Below are 23,383 nucleotides of genomic sequence, written 5' to 3'. Positions count from 1 at the left end.
CAGCAGAGAAGCTGAGATCTGAACAGGCCATGAGGACTGAGGGTCCCTCTCCACTCCCTGGCCGAGTTCTCTACCTTGACTAGGCAAGGAGGCAGTGTGGCCTAGGGGGTAGAGAGCTGGATTCAGGCCACCTGGCTTCTGTCTGCATCTGGGCCACTTGCACTGCTGGGGAACTCTGGGCAAGTCACTGCCCTGCCCTCAGCCTCCATTTCCCCATCTGAGGCTGACTTTAAAGCCACGGCATCCCAGCTTCTGATGGTAACAACAAACCCGTCTTGACCTCGGCTTTTCCCAGCCTCCAGCTCCAGTCATCCTGCACGGATCAAGTGTTTTCTCAGTTCAGTCCTTCTGTGTAAACACGAAACCGTCAGCTGATTCCTGGTAAGTTACGAGGCAACCCAAGAGCCATCTGGCAAGCAGCACCCAGCTGGGGACGTCGGTTGTCTCCCTGTGGCGTCACGGCCGCCCTCCCCTCTGTCAGAGAACAGGCTGGAGGTCAGAGCCCTGCAGCCGGACCAATGGGGAGCGGAGCGAGGCTTTCTTGGCATGGCCTTGTCAACTGCACGGGACTGGTGTCCGTGCACTGGGAACACAGCGAGTTCCTTCCCACGGAGGGAGCAACTCCGGGTCCCCCCATGGGCTGCTGGGAACCCGCATCCAGGCCTGGCCTGCTCCGGGTTCTGATGCACGCCCCTGTGCAGCATTCCCAGTGCTCTGCCAGTGACCTTGGGAAGGGCCCTCGCCTGCTTCCTTGGTGCACTGTGGGAAATTGGCTGGCTCCACCTGCATGAGGAGGCTGCCTGGCCGGGCATCTCCATGGGGAGAGGCACCCCGGTCTGCTGAGGACCCCGCAAACTCTGGGCGTCTCCACCTCCCCCCTTGCTCAGGGCCCCCAGCTCCCATCCCTGGTGCGGCTCCCCCGCTCTACATAGCACCCCATCCCTGGTGCAGACCCCCCTTTCTGCCACTCAGCCCCCCACATCCTACTCAGCTTTCTCCCATCCCCCACCCAGCACAGGAGCCAGACACTTTCTGTTTTGATTTAAAAAAAAAAAAATCGGCTGGGGAAAAAAAAAAAGTTTAACGTCAGCTGGAGCCACTCCTCCAAAATACAAACAGAGAGAGAGAGAGAGAGAGATCCTCCCCTGCCCCGCAGCCAGATGCCAGGCCATGCAAAAAAAGAAAAAAGAAAAGAAAGAAAAGAAAAGATGCAAAGAATGGTGCAATTTCCTTGCATTTCATTTTGGTTAAGAGTTGGATATTCCTTTGCGGAGTAAAGAGAGCCAGAGAGAGAGACCACTTGGAACTAGATAGATAGATAAGGGGAATGGATGGAGATTGATTCAGATCCCACGTTCCTCTTGCAGAATGTCTGTTGGGGGCCGTTGCTGGGTCTGTGGCTCTGGTTTGGGGCTACACCTGGTCTGACAATGTTGGGGCTCTGTTGTGATCTGTGCTCCATGCCCTCGCCAGGTGCAGATGGCATGTGGCGCTGGCGCCCTGCAGGATCAGGCCCAAAGGCCAAGACCGCCCCCATTGGTCTCCCCTGCCTGTGCAGTGCAGCCAGAATGGGCCTGGCAGAATCCCAAGCTGAGCCCCAGCTCCCCGAGCCCTGCTAGACACGGCAGCAGTGCCCAGGCTGCCCAGCTCATGCCATGGAGCCGCTTTGGTGCCTCCCACTCTGCCCTGGTGTGCGGTTCCATGGTGTTTCTCCCTGCTCCCGCCAGCATCCTGGTGAGGTCCTGCATCCGCTCCCTGCTGGTCTCTGCCCCGGATCCCCCCAGGATACAAGGCTGGTGCTCTCCAGAGCTCTCCCTGCCGACAGCCTCGGCGCGCTGGCAGGATGGGCCCCGGAGCTAAGGAGGCACAGGGGTGATCCCTGGAGCTCAGCTGGCTCCTGGCGTATTCGGGAAGTGCCTGCGAGGAGATGCAGAGACTCATGAGCCCCCAGGCTGCCCTAGCATAACCTCCCTGCCACCCTGTCCTGCCGTGCTATCAGCCAGCACCTCCCCTCCCCGCCCCACGCCGTGTTCTACACAGATAGTCGCCCCTTTCGCTCTGTGGGCTGCAGGATCCCAAGCCCGTCCGATGGGCCCGTCCTAGCCGGTTGCCAGGCAGGGAAGACGGCTGGTTGGAGACACATGGCAGCATTGTTATTTACATTACAACAACTCTTACAGACCCCAGTTGAGATCAGGGCCCTGTTGTGCCAGGCGCGGCCCAGAAAACCCTTGCTCCAAAGAGCTCTCAGCCTACATAGACAAAGACTGGGAGGATTATTAACCCCATCCTACAAATGGGGAAACTGAGGCAGAGGGCAATTCAGTGACTTGACCAAGGTCACATGGGTATTCTGTAGCAGAGCCAGGAACTGAACCCTGACTTGAGGCCCAGCTCCCTGCCCTAGCCTGAAGGCCAATTCAAATGGCTCTGCACTAAACAGGATCAGACTTCTGGGATTCTGGGATCCCCGGTGCCCTGGCTGGTTCTTTCCTACCCCCAACGTCCCGTAACACTGGCTACAGGGACCCAGTCTAACGGCTTCTCTTACTGCAGAGGTAACTTGAGTTATAACTCTGGTGCTGGCTCGAACGCGAGCCCTGTCCACACACGACCCCTTCATTCGAACGTGAAGTGCCGTTGCACCGTGTAGCTGGTCTCGCTCGAGTGACCCCTGCAGGGCGACGCCACCTATCGGAGCAGAGTGGCCACTCTCGTGGCTTCGCTAACCCCGCTGCCCTCCAGGCCTCTGGATCTGCCCCCAGCACTACAGCCCAGGGCGAGCGGCGTCATTGCGACGTTGCTTTAACCCAGTTTCATAAGAGCAAGCAGAGAAGGACGGGTGAGAACATCGCTCTGTGGAAAGAGGGAAAAAAATAAGACACCTGCTGCTAGCAGGAGCTAATTTATTCCCCTCTCCGGAGAGCTGTGATCTCCCCAGGACATTGCCTTAAATCAGCCGTTCTCGTTATCACGGGAATCTGTCTGGCCCGGAGCCAAGCTAGTCTCTGAACCCGGATGCAGGTCACAGTAGGCCTCAGTGAGAGCAGCTGCAAAGGACTGACGGGGGGGGGGGGGGGAAGGGGGTCTCAAAGCTCCGTGGTGTGGACTGCCGCAGGGGGGATGCGGGTCCCCAGGGCAGGGACTTGGCAGGGTGGATTCTCCAGCGCGCTGCCGTCATTGACACCGGTGCTACGTAATGTGAATCGTCACTGCTGGGTGGGTGGCGCCTCACCCCCATTTTGCCCTGGCGAGGGGCAGGGAGGGCCATTGGGCCCCAGATGGTTAACCCTGGAAGGGCCCAGTCTGACCTGCTGCAGAACACAGGCCATGGACAGTCACCCAGCGCTTCCTGTGTTGAGCCCAATGAGGCCGGGCGGGGAAGGAGACCGGGGGAAGGAAGGGTTAACAGAACCTTCACTCAATTCACACGCCCTCATCCAGCCGCCCCCTGCTGCCCCATGCCCCTGGCATGAGGAGATGCCGGCACAATGGGCTGAGACCACCCAACTCGCTTCACTTGTGATCTGGTGCAGCCGCTCAGCCATTCCTGCCAGCTGCATCATGCCCCGAGGTGGCGAGAACATTCTGTGCTAGCGCTGAGCTGCGGATGGATGCAACAGCTGGAAAATTCACCTGTGTGATGAGCTCGTCAGGCATGAGTGACTCATTGCTGCGGCCAGCTCGGAACTCCTGGTTCCCAAGCTGTCAGGGCGTTATATAAATAACAACCACCCAGGGCCAGGTCTGCTGGACGAAGTTGCCTCTTATTTACAACACTTCAAAAGTCTAGAAAAGTTGGGTTACTCTGTGCCAGGGCTAGAACCGTCCAGGCACAGCAAGGCGCATCGGCAGCCCCAGCTGACCCCAGGAAATGGCAGCACAGTTGGGGGGGTTGTGGGATTAAACAACAACAAACTGGACAGTTATTAATTAGGATGATCACTATTTATTATTTGTTGCACAGCAGCAGCCGGAAGCCCTAATCATTGTGTCAGCTGCTGCAGAAACACAGAACAAAGAGTCAGTCCCTGCCCCAGAGCACTTCCAATTTAACTACAGATGGAGCCAATCAGACAGGGGAGTAAAGGAAACAGTGAGATCCTATTGGTCAGCATCAGAGGCAGGTCTCGGCCAAATGCTGGTTCCAAATTTTGCCTGAAAATTCCCGTCTGTTTCCCTTTCGGGATGTTTCTCAACGCAGAATTTTTTGCGGCGCTGGCCCCCAAACTGCCCCTTGTCTTGCAGAACCCTGCGGCTTTCCAAAGCCCGTCAGTGCGCCCAGGATCGTCGGCCCCACAGAGACGATTCTTCAAAATGGCCTGACAAACTCGCGCTGCTCGTGAGGGGGAATCAGACTCCGTTTCACTCCAGACCTGGCTGGCGTCTTTCCCACACACACTAAACTGCGCCTTTTTTGAAAAGAAAAAACCCATCCCAAGCCAGAGAGGATTTTGAAGCTTTTCGGATTTTCTATTTTTTGCCCCGGTAATAACCAGCTTCATGGGCCGCTGGATCTCAAAGGGGCTTTGCGAGCATCACCCAGCCCGTCTGATCACAGCCCAAGACCCAGCGAGGGGAGGTGGCGCTCGGTGGCAAAGCCAGCAGGAGAACCCAGGAGCCCTAGTGCCCCATTGCTTGCTTTGCCACTAGCGCTGGGCCATTCAAAGGATCTGAATGCGATCAGGCGCCTACATTTCAGTGGGGTTCAAATTCCAGCCTCCGTCATGCTCTCTCATCCGCCGCCCTTCTTAAATTCCTCAGCTGACTTTGATCCGGCTCATCCTTGAAATAGCCTGGGGGCAGGGGTGGAAAATTCTGACTGGTGCAAAGGAATCTACATAGAAAGCAGAGTTGCATAAGGTTGCATCATGGTTGGTGAGATCCTGGTGAGTCCTGGTGAGTCCAGGGTTATTACAGACTAGTCCAGGGCCCGGCAGGGAACAGGGTCTGGGAAGCCCTGGAACCAGGTGGGCTGCAGAAGGGGCCAGACCCAGGCTGGCGTCTGAGCTCAGGCCCCGATCCTGCCAAGCCCCATTCACCGCCTCACCCTACCAAGCCCGAGGGCATTAACGGGGCTGAGTCAGTGTTCGCAGGATCGGGCCCCCCAAGCCTTGTGCCCGCTCCCTCCCCCACCCCATCAATGTGTCCTCTAGGGTGACCAGATGTCCTGATTTTATAGGGACAGTCCTGATATTTGGGGCTTTTACTTATATAGACTCCTAGTACCCCCCCCCCCGCCCCCACATACACACACATCCACTGTCCAGATTGTTCACACTTGCTATCTGGTCACCTGAGTGTCCTCCCAACCCCACCCCCTCTGTTCCCCCCACCCCATCTCTGAGTGCCCCTCCCTCTTTGCAGCCTCACACCCTCCCTCATCCCCATGCAGCCCCTCGCTCCCCTGCCCCCCCCCGAGCAGTGCCCCCGCTGGCAGAGCAGCCCCTTGCCAAAGGCGTTATCAGTGGCCATTGTGCAGGGAGCCGCGAGGCTCCTGGGAAAGCGCAATGGAGGTGCTGAGCATTGAAATCCAGACACAATGAGGAAGGCCCCGGCCCTGCCAAGGCCAAGCCTGGGCCGAGGAGGAAAGGAGCAGGCGGCGAGGGGGCCGGGGGCATGGAGGATCCCACCGCAGCCGCTGTGCTGGGAAGGGCTCTGGATTTCCTGTCCTGCCGCCCTCCCATGCAGGAAGAGCACCGGGGTTTGTTCTCAGCCCCTGCCGCAGCTGGGCTGGCCCGTCGGGCTCTGGCTTGATGGCACCCACAGCTAAGGGGGCAGCACGGAGCCTGTGGGGCTGGGGGCGAAGGATAAGCTGCTCCTGTGAGAGAGCAGGGGGCTGGGAGCCAGGACTCCTGGGTTTTACCCCTGGCCCTGGGAGGGGAGGGGAGTGGCATCTGGTCGTTTAGAGAAGGGGGGTGGGGAGTGAGCCAGGACTCCTGGGTTCTAGTTATCTATTCCCTCCTTTGGGGGGTGGGCTGGACTCCTGGGGTCTATACTCGGCTCTGTCACTGACTTGCCATGTGACTGGGTAAGATCCTGCCTTGCCACATGCCTCATTTTCTCCCCTCTATAGAACAGGGATGATGATAATGACCCACCTTCCCCACACACAGGGATTAAACAGGTGGGGACCCCAGCTGAATCTCTGGGCCCATGTCAGAGCAGCCCTCCCCTGCTGGCCACCAGGCCCTGCCCAGCTCCCCTTCCCCTGAGGGGGCACGACAGGGGAGCCCGTCACCGAAACCCCTCTGAATAGCAGCACCAAGGCCCCAGCTGCAGCAGCCTGGTGCTCAGTGGCAGGAGGGCGCTGAGGCTACATATGGGCATCTCGGATGGCGCCGGGAGCAGCACTCAGGCTGGTGGGCACATGCCGAGCAGCAGCACCAGCTGCACACCCCCAGACAGACTGTGCATGCGGCGTTACCATGGTCCCCATCCAGTAACGCACGCAGGGAAATTCTCACCGTCGCTGAAACACGGGCAGCCCCTGAATAGAAACTCAGCTAGGTACAGGACATTGCAAACACCCCCGCCCACCACGTACAGACAGGCACAACGACCTACATGGGCTTGTGCACACACACTCACAACCCAGACAAGCCCAACGGTACACGTGGTGTTACACACACACACAGAGAAGCACATACCTGTGCAATTGTACAACGCACGCAACCACAAAGACATGCACAAAATCCTAGCCTATTGCACACAGTCATCCACACAGCCACGCGCAGAATGTCACACACGCAGAATGTCACAGACCCACACCGTTATAACACAGACACACAAGCCTAATTATAGACATGACCACGTTAACGTATCTACAGGCACATACGCAATCATCATCACACACACACGTAAATACAGCCACAATCATGATTTTCACTCACAAAAAATCAATCTCAGCTCTCCAACCTCCTCTACAACCCCCACGGGCCCATGCATTGTTCGTTACACACACACACACACACACTTTCCCAGGGTCTGCAGAGCTGCTCTGTGATCGCTCCTCCCTCCTCTTAGGGTTGGTAACCACCCTCCTTTGTTCTTTTTTTAATTGTTCATTTGTTCCTCCCCCCCCCCACCCCACAGGAACCAGGCCAAAAATAACCCTCTCCCTAAGCCTTCCCTCCCCCACCCCCACCCTTTGGATTTTGAACTCCAGAGGCTGCAGCCAGCCAGCCTCACTGGTTGCCCTGGATGGTAGGGGAGCGGGGGGGGGGGGGGAGTTGGGAAGTCCCAGCAGCCCCTGTGGGGCCTGATCCGCCAATCGCTCCCTTTGGTGTAAATCAGGAGCAGCAACTGAAGGCACCTGAGTTACTCCACCCGGAGGAAGAGGGGATCCAGACCCTAAGTCATCCTTGGGGAGGGGGTGGGGGGAAGGAGGGTTGGTTCATTAAGGCCTTGTCTCGACTAGGACAAAAGGTGGTTTCCGAGCGCATTAGCCAGCATCGCTCAGGGCCCGAGTGTGTCCCAGGGGGAGCTCGGCAGGTGTGTCTGGGGAGAGACAGATCGATAAAATACTCAGCATTTTTCGCTCTAGATCAGCTGCCCCAGCCAGCCAGTAACGGCTGCATCCCCCGGTCCTGACCCAGTGCCCATTCCCAGCCCTGCCCGGGAAGCAGCTCAGCCTCTCTGATCCCACAGCCATGGCAGCCTGCCCTGAGCCAGCCGGGCGAGCGGACAGACACTGTGAGAACGCAGCGTTTTCCCAGGGTGGAGGCTGCGTGTGGCTTGGCCAGCAGCAGCAGCAGAGCAGAGCCCCCCTTCCCCCACCCGGCTGGGCCTCGCCCCTCCTCCCCGGTGGGGAAACCACATGAGAAAGTGACATCAGGTGGGGTGTCATCCCCCGCCCCCACCATGCTCCCTGTGGGCCCCACGGGACCGGGGAGCGCTCGGCAGGGACGTGGGAAACGGCAGCTGCCCTCGTCCTCCAGAGGTTGGAGGGGCAGGAAATGATCTAACGGCACATGGGATCCAGGAGTGCGGAGTCCTGGGCTGGTGCCCCATGGGAGTCTCAGGGTGGGGGGGAGGGGTTCATTGCCCTTCTTTCAGGGGGGCTCCCTGGTGCTCTTGGCCGTGGCCTCGGCTGGGAGCCCCCCACACCAGCCCCCTGCACTGGGTGAGCGCTGCTCCCCCAGGCTGGGAGTGGAGTGGGGGGTTCAGGAAAGGGACAGGACGGGGGGCTGGGACCCCAGTGCAGGCTGGTCTTCACACACAGGGATATTAAAGGGGGATAGTTCCCCCCTGCAGAATCCGGGGGGGGGGAGACAGCCCGACAAGCCACACCCCCTCCCAGACCCCCACTCAATAGCTGGGTGAGGTGGTAGAGGCCTGGCCTGCCCCCCAAAACAGCTCCAGCCCCTGATTCAGTAGCAGACACCCGGCCCTGAGTCCCTCCCTCCAGCTCTGTACCGTACACGGGGGGGCTGCTCTGGGGGTGTTCACCGCAGCTCGGGAGGGGGCCCCCTCCCAGGCCATCCCCCAGACACGTTCCCCGCCCCCCAGCTGGTCCCTGCTGTTCCCCTTGCCATCTGGCCTGGGAGTGTCTGACTCAGCGGCTTTCGCTGGGCCCTTGCCAGGCGGGGGGGCGGGGAGGGTATCCCGGCTGGCCTGTGAGCTGCATTTTCCACGCAGGGCCTGCTGGCCAGACAGTGATTCTGCTTCAGGGCTTGTCTGGAGACTTTTCTGGTCTGGGGCACATTCGCCAGATCTTCCCGCTCCCGCCAGCTCCATGCACCCCCCCAGCGGGCCCAGAGCTCACCCCGGGGGTGGAGAAAGGGAGCGGGGCTGGGGGCTCAGCTGCGGAGGGATGGAAAGCAGATGGCAGAGGGAGGGAGAGGAGAGTGAAATAGAGGGGATGGGGTTAGCTCAGAGGGTTTGCGGCAATGCCAGCTTCCATGCCCCACACAGAGCCATGCCAGAGCCCTGTGCTGTGCGCACGCACACACACACACAGAGCCCTGTGCTGCACACACACACAGAGCCCTGTGCTGCACACACACACACACAGACACAGCCCTGTGCTGCACACACACACACACACACACACAGAGCCATGCCAGAGCCCTGTGCTGCACACACACACACGGAGCCACGCCAGAGCCCTGTGCTGCACACACACACACAGAGCCACGCCAGAGCCCTGTGCTGCACACACACATACACACACACACAGAGCCATGCCAGAGCCCTGTGCTGCGCGCACACACACACACACACAGCCATGATGCCAGTGCAAATGCCATATGCACACACCAAGACATGGAGTCCCCCTGCCAGTCCTGCTGCACCCTCTGCCAGGCGCTGGGCAGGGGAGGGGTGTGCTTGCCTGGGGCCAGCTGAGGAAATTTGCCATCAGATTGCACAATGTGCTGAAACCAGAACCCCAGCTCCCAACCTTAGGCTGTAAACCAGCAGGTCACCCTGTCCCCTTTCCCATGGAGGATCCCCTATACCTGGAATCCCCCCGCCCCAGCATCTGCCTGTGACCCCTGCCCAACTCAGCAATCTGGGCAGGACCGGGTGCTTGTAACCCCCAGCTGGGGAGCCCATGCACGGAGCCTGTTGTGACCCCTGTGCTTTCCTCTGAGGATCTCAAAGCTTTGGGGGTGGGGTTCAGTGCAGAGTTGTAGGGAGCAGGTTCAGGCTGGGTGATGCTCTGTCTGAACCGCCTGGCCCCGTCCCTATTTATAACCACGGGAGTCCCAGCCAGCCCCCGAACGGCGCTCCAGCGAAAGCCAGACAGACGGCTCAGTGACTGTCCCAGCCGCAGCGCTGCCCGCCCTGTAACCGACCGTGGCCAGAGCGCGACACGTCCCCCAGGCCAAGAGAACATGCATGACCCACACATGGCTAACCTGCCCCCCCCCCCCGACTCCTCCAGCCAGCCAGCGAGCGCTGAGTCAGAGCTTCCTGGCACTCAGGAAACCAGCACATGATTTAATGTCACTCGCTGGCCAGGCTGGCTGACAGGGCCGCGGGGAGGAGGGGGGGAGCATCGCCAGGGGTTGCCCTGACCCAGTGCTCCTGGCACCACTCCAGTTCCCACAAGCAGGGGGCACCGGGCTGTAATCTCAGCTCTGCCTGATGCAATGGGGCACCGTGCCAAGGGCGAGGGGCTCCATGGGGAGAGGTGGCAGCAGGACGGTGACCCCAATGCACTCTGGACGGGACAGCCGTGGAAAGGCTTCGGGTGACATAGCTTACGGCAGCGTTTGCCAAATGGTGGGGCATGCCCTGCTGCTGGGGAGGGGGCACCAAGCACTAGCCGGGGGCACAGAGACACCCCCCCACACACATGCCACCCTTGGTCTCCGCTTTCACGGTGAAAAGTCTCCGGCTGTTCGGATTGCAGAGTGCAGCGGGTGGGCCCTGCCTGGGGCCGCGAGAGCCTGCAAGGACAGTGCGGCGAGACGGAGCCCGGCCTCCTTTCAAGGGGTGCCAGCGGGGACCCTACGTTCTCGGGCAACAGAGTTAACCCCTTCACTGCCCGCCAGCAAGGAGGGGAGCTCTGCCTAACGCTCCTACGGCAGCGTCGCACGGCGGGGCTGCCTGCTCCATTTCATGGACGGGGGGAGCTCAGCCGGCTCCTGCTGCTCCCCACCCAGCCTCATGCAACCCCCCATCCTCCTCCCGGCCCACCCCCTGCCTGCTCAGAGCCAGCACAAGTGGTGTCATGTCAGTCCTGGGAGGCCCCCAGGCAGCTTGTGTGGGGCTCCATTGGCAAAGGACACCCCTGGAGCAGACAGGGGAGGGGAGCGGAGGGTCCCTCCAGCCACGCTTGGCAGCCCGCCCTCTGCTCACTTTCTCCCTCCCATCCACAGGCGGAGGAAGGCTGCCCAAAAGCCCCTGTCTGAGGCACACAGGCAGTGCCTGCGAGCGGCTCCCCGCCCGCCCCCTCGGGATCTCCTCTCCTGGCCTTTCAAATCTTTCCATGGCTTTCCTGGCCCAGACGCGGGGCGGTTGGAAGGAGCCGGCTGCAGACACACACCTTTTATAAACAGTGCAGCTCACACAGTCCCACTGTCTGAACCTCCCACTCAGACGCCGGGAGCCGAGCCAGTGCAGAGCAGCCGCCAGGCGTCGGTCGCGCTCGGTGACAGTTACGCGGCGGTAGGGCCCTCGGGGAGCCGGGTCAGTCAGGATCGGGGCCCGCGGTGCCAGGCACTGCACGTACTGCCACGGCTCCGGGCCTGGAGGGTGCCTCTGGCACTGATCCACCCCCGACTCCCCAGTAGAGGAGGGAGATTTGGCTCCTGTGGTCCCAGCTCGGGCCGGAGAATGGAGGGGAAGGGGCAAAGTCCAGGCAGCCCAGGCATCAAGGGGCAGATTCTGCCCTCCCTTATTCTGGGTAAATCAGGAGCATCTCCGCTGAGAATCAGGCCCCGGCTGGTTAATCTCACAGAGGTGGGGGAGGGGAACTTCACACCAACACTGACATCTATTGCACGTGCTCACACTGGCATGTCAGCACACACGGACCTGGGAACCCACGCACGTGTGATGGCTGCTGACCCCAAGGCATCCGTGCAAACACATGCATGTTGCTGAGACATGCATTCACATGTATGATGATGCATGCACACACATGAATGCACGCCTGCACAGCTAAAGCTGGGTATACAAAGATATATGCACGGGGGGACATCACTGACATACGTGCCCATTTGCACATGCACCTGAACCACATCATGGGACATAGATACATGTAACCGCAAACATACACACACACACACACACACCCCACACCCCTGACCCATGGCTTGATATGCACAGTGACACATGCACACATGGGTACAGAGGCACAAGTACATATGAACCTACATCTGCACCCCCCTGCATGTATGTTCACACCTACAGTGCCCGTGTGCACACGCCTGAGAGTGGGTTCCCACATACAGTGAACACACACATCTCCTTTGAGCACCTCTCTCCACTGTCAGGGTCCTGCCCACCCATCTCCGCACTCACTGGTGAGCCTCCCAGTCACCACCCCCCCACTGCCAGGTGGCTTCTCCCCCAAACTCCCCCACCCGCGCATGCTGCAAAGGCCCCAACAGGTAACGCCAGGCACCGCCTGCGTCCCACAGCCAGGCAACCGCCCGGGTTACTCACCGAGCCGGCCTGCTCCTTCCCTCAGCATCGGGGGAGCCTGCGCCCTAGTGGGGATTCTCCTGGGATGAGCCAACCCGCCCGCTGAGTCACATCCCAGGGGGACGGTGCCCCTGCCTGGGCAGGCAGCGCCCTGAGCCCCGGCACAGAACACGCAGTCCCGGCCCCGGCCAAGCAGCGCCGGCTCCATCCCACCCCCAGCTCCAGGCTGGGACGGGAAAGCTGGGACCTCCCACTCTCTGGGTGGGGGGGGGCAGGGGGGGGCCTGGCTGTTGCTCCCCACCCCTCTCCATCAGTCAGGGGGGGAGCAAAAGTCCAGCAGACGGGAGGATCCCGGGTTCCAGTCTAAGAATCGTCCGACTCACTGGGTGACCCCGGGGCGGGGGGGCGGGGGGGGGCGTCTGTTGCAGTCCCAGCTGCAGAGCCTGGTTCTCCAGCTCTAGCTAGAGGGGCCCTGGCCCCCACGTCCGATCCTGCTGCCACTGGGGAGGAGATGGAGGAGGCCAGAGTAGAGAGGCCACAGCTGGGAATGCCCCCCCCCACAGCTGTGTGACCCCCAGTAGAGGCCAGGTGAGTGCCCCTGTGGGGAGGAGCCTCAGCTGGGACCCAGATGTTATGGGGCTCTTCCCCCACACACTGGGGGGGGGGGGGAGAAGAGCGCCTGCTCCAGCACAGGATTCCCCTGGGCCAGCCCAACTTTGAGGCAGGAGGCGGGGCTGGTGTTACCCCAAACCAGGATGGACTCAGAGCTGGGGGGTTAGGGGGTGTCAGTGCCCCAGCAAGACACCCCATCTCCACGGCTCCCGCCAGGCCGGGGAGGCTGCGCAGGGATCGGGCTGCTAGCCGGATGGGTTACCACCGGTCTAGGATTTCCCAGGATGGCCCCTCGTTGGACATCTGTCCGGATGCTCAGGGCCCGCTGGCCAGGGTGACGGGCCCGGCGTCCTGTACCTCACAGGTAGCAGCTCCAGTCCAGTTCTGTCCTGGCCAGGATCAGGACAAGCGCCCCCCAAAGGACAGCTGGGAGCCTGCCCCGGCTCCACTGACCCCCAGGCTGAGCCTCCCACCCCCAGAGCGGCTGCAGGCGGAGCTTTCCGAAGCCTGACACTGTACTGCAGAGCGACAGTCACACGCGCATCCCCAAGCACTTTGCCAAGGTGCACGAGTCTCACGATCCCCCCCCCCCTTCACACATGGGGAAACCAAGGCACAGAGCAGGGGCTTGACTCAGCTGAGGTCACAGCCAGTGAGTCAGCCACAGAGGCAGGAAGAGAACCCAGGCGTCCTGCCTCCCTGTCCTTCGATTTTTCCACTCAACTGCACAGCGCTCATGGAGGGGGCACCAGATGCCAGGCAGCCAATCCTCAGCCCACACACCCCTCTGAGCGCTGGCCCCAGGTGCTCTGAGCCCCAGGCCTCAGCTGTCTCCCTTAAACCAGGTTACGCCCCCCTAGAGCTGGGAAATGGAACCCAGGAGTCCGGAGCTCACCGTGGTGCGCCCCAATTAGCATCCCTACAACGCCGTGGGTGCTCCAGCTGCCCGACGGGGAGGCAAAGGGGAGCAGATGCCTTCCTAGGGCAGCTCCAGCCCAGGCGCAGGGCTGGGGGACCACGCCCAAGGAGATAACATCCTCGCCAGTAAACAAGAGGAGGCGGCCCCGCTCGCGTGACAGCCCGGGGTGAGGCCCCGCTGCCTTCCAGGGCTCAGCGCTAGAGGATGGGGTGAGCTCGATTCTGGGGCACAGCCCGGGGGCAGGAGGGTGCGGCCGGTTACGAAAGAGGAAATGGGAAACGTAGCAACAACAGCAGCAGGGAGAAATGGGAACAGCGGGCGGGGAAAGCAGGCACCGTCCCATCCCCAGACTCATGCCATTCCTTGCCAGGGGCAGGCATCCTGCTGGCTGCCAGCCACAGCCTTCGAAATGCTAACAAGGCTCCTCTGCCCCTTCCAGAGGCTTTCGCTTCAGAGCCCCACCCCACCTGCAGGTGCCAACTTCCTGCAGCTCCCGGCGACGTCCATGCCAACGGTGGTACCCGGACACGTCCACGAGAGGGAAACGAAGGCACCGAGTGGGGAAGGGACTTGACACAGCATATCCAGGGCACACTCGCGAATAGACGTCGCCCTCCTCCCCCCCAACTCCTAGGGCTCCCTGCTCGAACCTAGACCCCCCCGACACACACACCTGCCTTCCAGAGCAGGACTAGAACCCAGGAGTCCTGGATCCCAGCCCCACTCTAACCCCACTATCTTTGCAAGCACAGGTTCACCCTGCCCTACTCCCACCCCTGGGCACATTAATCCTTACTGCACTGGGGGCACCCAGCGAACAGCTGGTCCCATAAGCAGGACAGCGACCCCTGCTCTGACCCACAGCAGCTATCGGGGCTTTCCTCAAGAGCAGGCCACCATCCAGGCAGAGAAACTGAGGCACGGCGCCGGGAAGCAACTTGCCCAAGGTGACAGTGCCTCGAATCGGGGCCAGCGCTGCCAGCTGCAGCTTCGGGGCACGCAGCAGAGTTTGCGGCCCAGGCGGGAGATCCCACAGGCAGCCTTGGCCTGCGGCAGGGAGCAGTTTTCACCGGGAGCAGAAGCTATTGGCCCAGGTCTGTGCCACGCACCCCAGAAGGCGGCTCGCCCGTGACTCTGACTCACGCTCCTGCCCCCTTGGGCACCGTGGCGCCAGCTCCGCCCGTTGCCCCAGGGGGCGGGTGGAACACACTAGCCCAGTGGCGGGCAGCAGGAAGGCAGTGGTGCCTGGTGCGGGGGCGCAGACCGGGCAGGGCTGTTTGTCTCTCTAGCTGGGTGAAAGGTGGCAGCCTCGGGCAGAGGGCCTCACCCTGCCGAGCAGGTGCAGGAATGTCTGGTGGGAGGGAACCCGCCTTCCCTGAAACCAGCTGAGTCAGTGGCCCGGCTGGCGTGTGTCCTGGGGCTCTCTCGGCATCCCAGCGAGCCACGGGGCTGGCTCCTGCCGAGCTGAGGGGGGTGGGGGGAGCTGCCCCTCCCTTAGGGGATGTGCGGCGAGCGAGGTGGGCATCAGCCATAGGGCACCCACCCTACAGTTTTACATGGCTCTAGCCCCTTTCACCTCGTTAACTGAGCCTCGTCACCCCCCTGCCAGCTGGGGAAGTGAGCACTAATTATGCCCATACCACAGGTAGGGAAACTGAGGCAGAGGGAGAGGAAAAAGACTTCCCCAAAGGTCAAACCATCAGTGAGCCAGTGACGGAGCTGGGGACACAGCCAAGAGGCCTGACTCCCAGCATCCCACCCTGCTCTAACCACTAGACCACACTTCCTCCAGGCATCCTGACTCCCGGCCTCCCCTGCTCTTGCCATCACTCCCCTGCCAGAACCGTGGCCCTGCCCTGCTCTCACTACTAGACCCTACTCCCCTCCCAGAGGCAACTCGAGCGGCCCAGACCCAGCCAGTGCCTTGGTGTTTCCTTTGAGGCTTGGCCTCTGGCTCTCAGCCCTGGGTATTGGGAAAGAGGCCTTGGGGCAGAGATTAGACAAGCCTGGTTTTCCCAGGGATCAGGCTGCATCACGCTCTCTGCGTGCCCTTAGCCAGGTGGCCCGTCCTGTCCCGCTGCGGGGATCCTGCTACAGGACAGCAGGGGGACACAGACACCCCAGAACAGGGGTCAGCAACCTTTCCAAAGTGCTGTGCCGAGTCTTCGTTTAGTCACTCGGATTTACGGTTTCGCGTGCCGGTGATACATTTTAATGTTTTTACAAGGTCTCTTTCTATAAGTCTAGAATATAGAACTAAACTATTGTTGTATGGAAAGTAAACAAGGTTTTTAAAACGTTTAAGAAGCTTCATTTAAAATTAAATTCAAATGCAGAGCCCCCCGGACCGGCGGCCAGGACCTGGGCAGTGTGAATGCCACTGGAAATCAGCTCGCGTGCCGCCTTCGGCACCCGTGCCATGGGTGGTCCCCCCCGCCCTAGACGGCCCCGAGAGCCAGCGTACCAGCCTTGGAACATGGAGCCGGCTTTGCTGCAAGCGCCAGGCTGGCCGGAGAGTAACAGGAATGCGGGTCACGGAGATCAGGTGCACCCAGGGCAAAGGACAGCAGCGTCCTGGCAGCAGCTTGGTGGGGCCCCCAGCACAAGGTCCAGCAGAGATAGGGGCTGCAGTGGCCTAGATAATGGAAAACAGGTTAAGGGGACGTCACCTGGAAAGGGAACCTGGCCAGCACAGCGGACTAGGAGCTGGATTTCGGGGGGGGGAACAGCAAGGGATTGTTAGACAGGGAGCAACAGACAGACATCTAAGGCTGGAGACAGACAGGCTCCAGGGATGGACAGACAGAAAGTTTAGACCCCACCCCACCCTCAACCCATCTGAAAAGTTCACCATGTTTTTCGTAGGCCCCACAGAAACACTTGCTTTCGCCCTCTCGTGCGCCTCCGGCTGTTCACTAGCATCCGGGCTGCTGCTTGCAGCGTAACAGGGGAGGGCGTTATATTGAGAACCTGCGGGGTGTAGCTCCCTTCACACCCGGTGCAGCGCCCCCCGTGGGCCAGCGAGGTCACAGGGGGTGGGGCAGCCGCCATAGGAGAGGGGTGGGCCAGGCCTGCTGCAGGTTTGGTCATCCCCAGCCCTGTGCCCCTGAGCGGGCACGTATGCGTGTGGGCACGTGGGCACCGCAGGGGCATTTCTGCGACTCTCCTGCCCCCGCTGAGTCCCCCGTCCCACTCGAAGCTGGGCCGGTATCTGAGCTCCCTGGCTGGACACGACTTCAGTAGGTGATTCTTGTTCCGAGTGTCACGCAGCAGAGGCCCCGCGCGCTGGGAAGGACCCTTGGGCTCCATGTCCGGCTCTGGCAGGGGAGGAGGGTCTAGTGGTTAGAGCAAAAGGCCATTGGGAGCCAGGATACCTGGGTTCTCCTCCCAGCTCTGGGAAGGGAGCGTAGGCTCGTGGTTAGTGCAGTAGCGGAGGGGCGGCGAGCTCGGACTCCTGGGTTCATTCCACACACACAGTCCAGATGTGATCCAGTCTCTAGAATGGGGCTGAACCAGGACCACGAATCTCACCCCTCCGCTCTGGGGACTTGGAGCTCCCGGCATGAGGAGATGCTGCAGGAACCAGGATCTCTCTGGACCATCCCGCCTGCCCCTGCAGGTTGCGCCCATTGGAGGATGTGGGCCAGCCAGCACCGGGGGGGGAGGGGGCGCTGAGCCTTTCCCGGCAGCCCAGGCTGGCTTCCCCGTGCAGGGGCAGTGCTGGCGGCTGCTCCCAAATCCTGGCTGGCCCAGCCCAGCTGCTTCTTTATTTGTGCTTTTGCAGCTGTGCCCGGAGCGGAGCGGGGCCGGGATGAAAGCGCCGTGCTTCCCAGAACGCCGCGCTTGGAAAACAACCCCTTTCCCCGGCCCAGCCAGGCCTGGCATCGCACCCGGGCTGGGGCGGAAGGAGAGGGCGGGGGTTGTGCTCACATCAACAGCAGCACGCAGCGAAAACCGGCTTCCTGAGTGACTCGGCCACTCGGCACCGAGTGCGGCCGGTGCTCAGAGCAAAGCAAAGCAGCTGCCAGCCATGCACCGCCTGGGCTGGGAGCCGGGGCCAAGCTGCCCCCACCCATACAGCTGCTTCCACTGCAGAGCGCTTGGAAAAGCCCTCCTGGCGGGTCACTTCCCGGCCATGGGGAGCCGCAGAGAAGTCAAGTTACTCATGAGCGGGGACAGGTTTGGGCTGGCGCATTGCGCGGGCATGATGCACGCGGGCACAGGCCGACTCAAACCAGGCAGCTCAGGGGGGCGGGCGGAAAGGGTCGGCTCCTGGAGCCCAGCCAGCGCTGAGCCAAGAGTCACCCTCCGGGACAGAGCCTCGAGTTGGCAACCGCCCTGGAGTGCCAGGCCCCTGCAGTCACCTGGTCTAACGTCCCCTGTTCCCCCGGCTTCCTTGGGTAGCTTCTGCAATACCCAATAGCCACAGGGAGGGCTTCTACCTGCCACTGAAGTGCAGCCACCTCTGGCTTATAACACAGCAGCTGGTGAACAGGAAACCATGAACCGCCCCCAGCAGTTTAGCTGAATGGGAAGAACGGGTGCTTCCAGCACAGCCCTCGGGCACAGTGGGAATTAATAGTGCCCTCGCTCTTGCCCCCAGGGCAGTGCCGGTTGCTGGACAGACAGACTGAAAAGACAGGCCCCACCTCGGACCGCGCCCGCACAGAGACCTCGGCTCACGGTGAGCGAGGATGGGACGGAAAGCAGGGCCATGACACCTGAGCCCAGCAACTGGGCCTGCTCGAGGCAACCTGCTTCATTGGGGGTCGCCCCCCACACCCGTCCGGTCTGGCCTGGCCGCCCCTCTGGAAAAGGGACTGATCATTCCAGGCTAACTCTCTTCCCCCATCTGCAGATCTCAGAGCGCTGTAGGGACATGAATTCATCCCAATTCTCCCCCGCCCCATTAAAACCCCCTTCACCCCGGGGGAAGGGACTTATTTGCATTGTTATTAGTCAAGATAATATCAAATAGAAACATCTGCTGAGCTGCCCATGGCATCTTTCAACCCAAGGCCTCTCTTGGGCCGTGTACAGGAAAACCACTTCCTCCCAGCCGCTGCAATGCAGCCGCTTCTGGAGTGGAGCTGCTTAACAATGCACAACAACGGTGAAGAAAGATAGATCCTGGCCACAGGGGAAGGGAAAGTTTAAGGTCCCGGAGGGTTTAATCTCTCCATAGGAAAATAACTCCCTAAAGTAGCATCCCCAAAGAGCAGGATTTGCAGTGGCAGCTCAGACCAGGGCAAGAGACCTTTGAAGAAGGGGCACAAGGCAGGCAGGACTCCAGGGTCCACATCCCTCTGCAGAGATGCCTCCCCCGCCACGCTCTCCTCCCCCGTGCGTGCTGGCACATGGCGGGGCTGTTCCCAGGGCTGGGGAAGCCGCATGCAGCAGCGCGGTGCTGCCCCTGCCTTGGGTTACCATTGTTCTGTTTGCGACGGGCTGCTGCCAAAGCATGACCAACTAAGACGCTGGTGGGTTTGGGCTGAGTTTTCTCTCTGGTTTTCAAAGAGGGGGGAGGCACCCAAAGAGTGCAGGGGCCTGAGCCTCGGTGACCCCATTCCTGGCTAGGGGGCAGAGATGGCAGTGGGCTAAGGTGGCTTTAAGCCCCCTTTATGCAGGGACCTGTGTTATCACTGGTGTAAGTTAGAGCTGCCCCAAGGCTGTTCTAATTCCCACTCTGGTCCCCATGGACCCTGGGGCAGAGATGGTAAAAACGGCACAGGGCATTGCCTGGCAAGAACCACTGCACCAGCCAGAGGCTGCTCCAGCGACGGGAAAGCAAGGGGTGGGGGACGGGGGACGGCAGGTGAGCTCACGCAGCAGTGGGGTGACAGAAGCTGGGTCTTTGGGAAGTTTCCCCAGGGGCACTAGGGCGTGCGGCACTGAATCTGGGCATCTCAGGGATTAGGGGTGACAGACAACCTGGCTGCACAGTACATCTGGGCAACAGCTCCAGGGCCTATGGGGGCGGGAGGGGGACAGGACTGGAGAGTAGGACACAGTCCCTGCAGCCGCAGCCTGGGGGAAGGTGGATCGTTCAGTGCTTGTGCTCCAAGCAGCCTTTGCACCTTTGGAAAACTTCCTGCCCCTCCCTGGGTGCTGCCAATCCCTCGCCCTGAGCCACGGCCAGACCTGACGGCTGCACCCGAGCAGGGCCTGGGGAGATCCCTGCTGTGCCAACCCCCGCTGAGAGGCGTGGGGTGACCCTGGGCAGGCTGGCGGTGCCACGGGGTAGCCACTTTTCAGCCTGGACTCTCAGGGGGGAACCGAATCCAAATCTGACAGAGGATCTCAGAGGGATTCCCAGCCCAGCCACCCCGGCACCGTGCCACTGCAGCCTGGCCACTGCCCCCGGCCAGGGCTGGCGTCTCCCGCAGGGAGAAGGGGAGGGGAACCGTGCAAGCGGCTCTCAGCTGTGCTGTGGAGCCGCAAGTCCCAGCCGCAGCGGGGTCGCCAGGGCCGTCGGCCCCCTCAGAGCCCACGGGGCTGGGGCCAGGACTTCTCCAGCCGGGTCAGGTTCAAAGGGAAGGGGGGGCAGTGTCAGGGGAGGGTGGGCCGGGGGTGTCCCACCCTGCCTGGAGACAGGCTGTGATCTAACTGCCTGTTTTCAGCTCCGACTGTCCCGGCACACCCCACAGGGGCTGACCCACCTACCAGCCCCTCCTGCCTTTCCCATCCTGTCCAGCCCGGGTCGCCCGGGGCACGTGTGTTTGGGGAGGGAGTTTCCACTGAAAACAGCCGACCCCTCGGCCTGGGTGATGCGAGAGCACGTGCCAGCTTTGAACAGCACCGGGCGGGACCTGCATTTCCCCCACACACACCAAACCCAATCGGCAAATCTCAGTCACGCTGGGGTCAGAGCGGCCACCGCTGGGGGGGCCTGTGGGGTGAGAGAGACGGGGAGCCAGGGGGCTGGACCCTTTCCTGCCTGGGGGCGCAGGATGAGCCATTCCCGACCCCGGCTCTGGCAAGCTGCTTCCAGCCTCCGCCATTGCTGTGGCTACTTACATGGGGTGTTTGAGAGAAAGAGCAGCCTGTGTCTGCCCCCACCTGCCCCCATTTCCCCCAGCTGGGCTCCTTTGCACCCCCCTCCTTAGTCCTTTGGGGGAGGGGGCACATCTCATTTACTGGCTCCTTTCACAGGGTACAACCCCCCTGGTCAGCCCCTCCAGCCACCCGTCCTCTCCCACGCGCAGGGCCCCAGATTCTCAGGCAAAACAAACTCACGTACCTCAGAGCAGGAACCCCCAGCTATCCCCCCGGGGCCTCGGCTGGCATCCCCCAGCCAGCCCCTTTCCGCTTGCTGCTTTTCCCCCGATGGCTGGGCAGGGCCAAAATAACCTGAGCCCCCCCGCAGGCCCCTCCTCCTCCTCCAATCCACCCTGGCCCAGGGGCTCTCAGGCCTGGCAGTTAATTGCTTACAGGTGGGCAGAGATGGGCTCCTTGTCCTTAACACAGGTGGACTGGGGCCCCAGCTCCCGTTAAAGGGACCACACCCCCCAGGACAGTCGCCAACTCTCAGGCTTTGGGTTTTTTTCCCCCCTCTAAGATCCAGCTCCTGGAGTCAGGTGAATATGTGAGACTCTCAGCTTGCGTTTAAAAACCGACAACAACAAACCCAGGAACACGCGCTCGAGCGGCTCCGAGGAGAACTCGCCCGTCCTGTTCTCGGGATAGCTAAGTCAGGCCCAGGGTTTTGCTGGAGGGGGAGGCCTGCTGGGGTCGTTCCAGGGCACTGGGGAGTGGCCAAACTGCAGTAGAAACAGCAGCCGATGATCGCAACAAACCAGACCTAAGCTGCAGGGATGATGAGGCTGCCCTGAGGGTGCCAGTGAAATCTTGAACCCCCAGCTGCTCCGGCGCTGCCAAATTCCAGCCAGGATGCGAAGTGTTAACAGCCCTGCGGCAATGACTTGGCTGGAAGGGAGACCCTGGGGCTCAGGGCACTAAGCTGGGACTCAGGCAACCTTGGCGCAGCTCCTGGCTCTGCCACTGACTCATGTGACCTTGGTCAAGTCTCTCTGGGCCTCACTTCTCCAGCTGTGGGACAGGAGAGGAAGATCCTTCCTGCATCTGCTTAGACTGGGAGCTCTGCTGGGGCAGAGCCCACTCCCCTGCCAGCGCTGGGGCTAGAACCCAGGAGTCCTGGCTCCCAGCCCCCCACCCCGTTCCAACCACTAGACCCTACTCCCTGCCAGAGCTAGCGCTCGATCCCAGGGGTCTTGACTCCCAGCGTGCTGGTCAAGTGACTGCAGCCGATTACATTCTCTCTCCCATAGAAACCGTTGTGGACGCAAATAGAAGCACCCCCCGAACCAAACCCAAATGAAATGTTCAGGGGGTTCAGAAAGTGTCTAATTTGTTTTTAATTGGGGTCACTTTTGCTGCTGCTTCTGCCTCCTCCCCCTCCCACAGCCCAGAGAGGCTCTTAGTGTGTGGCTCACAGGCCAGATTGGCACAGCAGAGAAAGTAGCTGGGGGCTCTGCCAGTGCAAACCCAGAGCCCTTTGTACATAACCACCACACACACACACAGACCTCTGCCAGTGGTGCTAGAAGAGAATCCTCATTAGCTGCCAGCAGTATAGGGCATATGACACACAGCTGAGCACTTCTGATTACATTCTGCAGAGGGCAATGGTGCACATACACACACATGCAAACATGCACATCCACATACATGCAGCTACATGTGCACACACATGCACGGCCATTGCACATACAAGCTACTCAGCTGGATTCCTGTTGGAAAAATCCCAAGTCCCCTGTCTTCCTGACTGGCACGGACCCCCCACCCTGCAACTGATCAGTCATGCCCTCCAGGCTGGGGGCTGGGTGGGTTATAACAATTATTTATAGTCCTGTGTGCTCCCCTCTTTAAACTCCCTTTCCTGTCTCTGCAGCCAGCTCCAGGGCAGAGGGGAGCCAGGGGCTGGCGCGTGCCTGGGGCCTGGCTGGGTCGCCCTGCACAAAGCCGGCCCCACAAACAGCTGTCAGAGTGGGGAGCAGGGTGGGGGTGGGGTGGGCGTGTGGCTGCCTTGTGTATGACAATGCGGGAGCAAGGCACAAGCTGCTCCGGACGGGCTGGGATCTCCCCGGGTCATGGCCGGTGGATCACAGGGAATTAATGGGGCAAGTGACGTGACAAAGGGCTCAAGGGGACGGTGCCCAGCCCGGGGACCCAACCCCCCCCCCCCCAACAGAGTCCATTGTGTGGGCGGGGGAAGGGGGGCCTGGATATCTCCTCATTGCTCCGGGCCGTGCGAGGTCCCTGCAGGTCCAGACCCGCCCTGCCCAGGGCACTTGGGGGCTAGAGAGAGGTGCCCGCCTGGGAGTGGGCAGCCCAGCACCTCCCAGCCCAGCCACACACAGAGACACAGGGAGAGGCAGGGACGGGATCAGAACCGGCCCAGAACCCTTGGCCCCATAGGGTGAGGGGCGCTGGGGAGCCGGTCCCTGGCTTAGTTCTGCTGCAAATGACTGAGCTGGCCAGACATAAGGATCCGGCTGAGGCCCCCCCTTTCCCCCATCACACAGATGTCCCCCTCCCCACCCCCCATCTGGCGTGTGCAGCGTTTAATGGGCTTCCAGCCCGGCCGGGGCGCCAGCTGTACGGGGTCAGGGGGCTGGCGGCAGCGCCCGGGGGCTCATTCTGATGGAGATGGCAGCACACGCCGCCCGGCCCGGGGCACGGGGCAGATGGCTGCAGGCAGCGGGACAATGGAAGCTGTGACCTGCCCCGCAA

At 61.3% G+C, this 23,383-nt stretch overlaps 1 protein-coding gene across 2 annotated transcripts; it reads right to left on the bottom strand.

Moving 5' to 3' along the window:
* Window positions 1-1,072: 1,072 nt before the first annotated feature.
* Window positions 1,073-20,999, bottom strand: LOC120391781. 2 transcript variants are annotated; one of them, XM_039515870.1, is made up of 3 exons: window positions 17,005-17,287; window positions 16,095-16,265; window positions 1,073-1,917 (listed from the first exon to the last, which is right to left on the bottom strand). In XM_039515870.1, exons 1-3 carry the CDS (start codon window positions 17,258-17,260, stop codon window positions 1,649-1,651), a joined length of 696 nt encoding a protein of 231 aa, XP_039371804.1. In that variant the 5' UTR covers window positions 17,261-17,287; the 3' UTR covers window positions 1,073-1,648. The 2 variants fall into 2 exon arrangements, 1 of the variants encoding a protein (XP_039371804.1); XR_005591481.1 differs by lacking the exons at window positions 1,073-1,917; window positions 17,005-17,287 and adding exons at window positions 3,649-4,837; window positions 20,871-20,999.
* Between the last annotated feature and the right edge of the window lie 2,384 nt (window positions 21,000-23,383).

The sequence above is a fragment of the Mauremys reevesii genome, linkage group 26 (assembly GCF_016161935.1).
Source record: "Mauremys reevesii isolate NIE-2019 linkage group 26, ASM1616193v1, whole genome shotgun sequence".
NCBI classification, from domain to species: Eukaryota; Metazoa; Chordata; order Testudines; family Geoemydidae; genus Mauremys; species Mauremys reevesii.
Note: the sequence above shows the minus strand (reverse complement) of the source record. Positions and strands in the feature narration are given on the sequence as shown.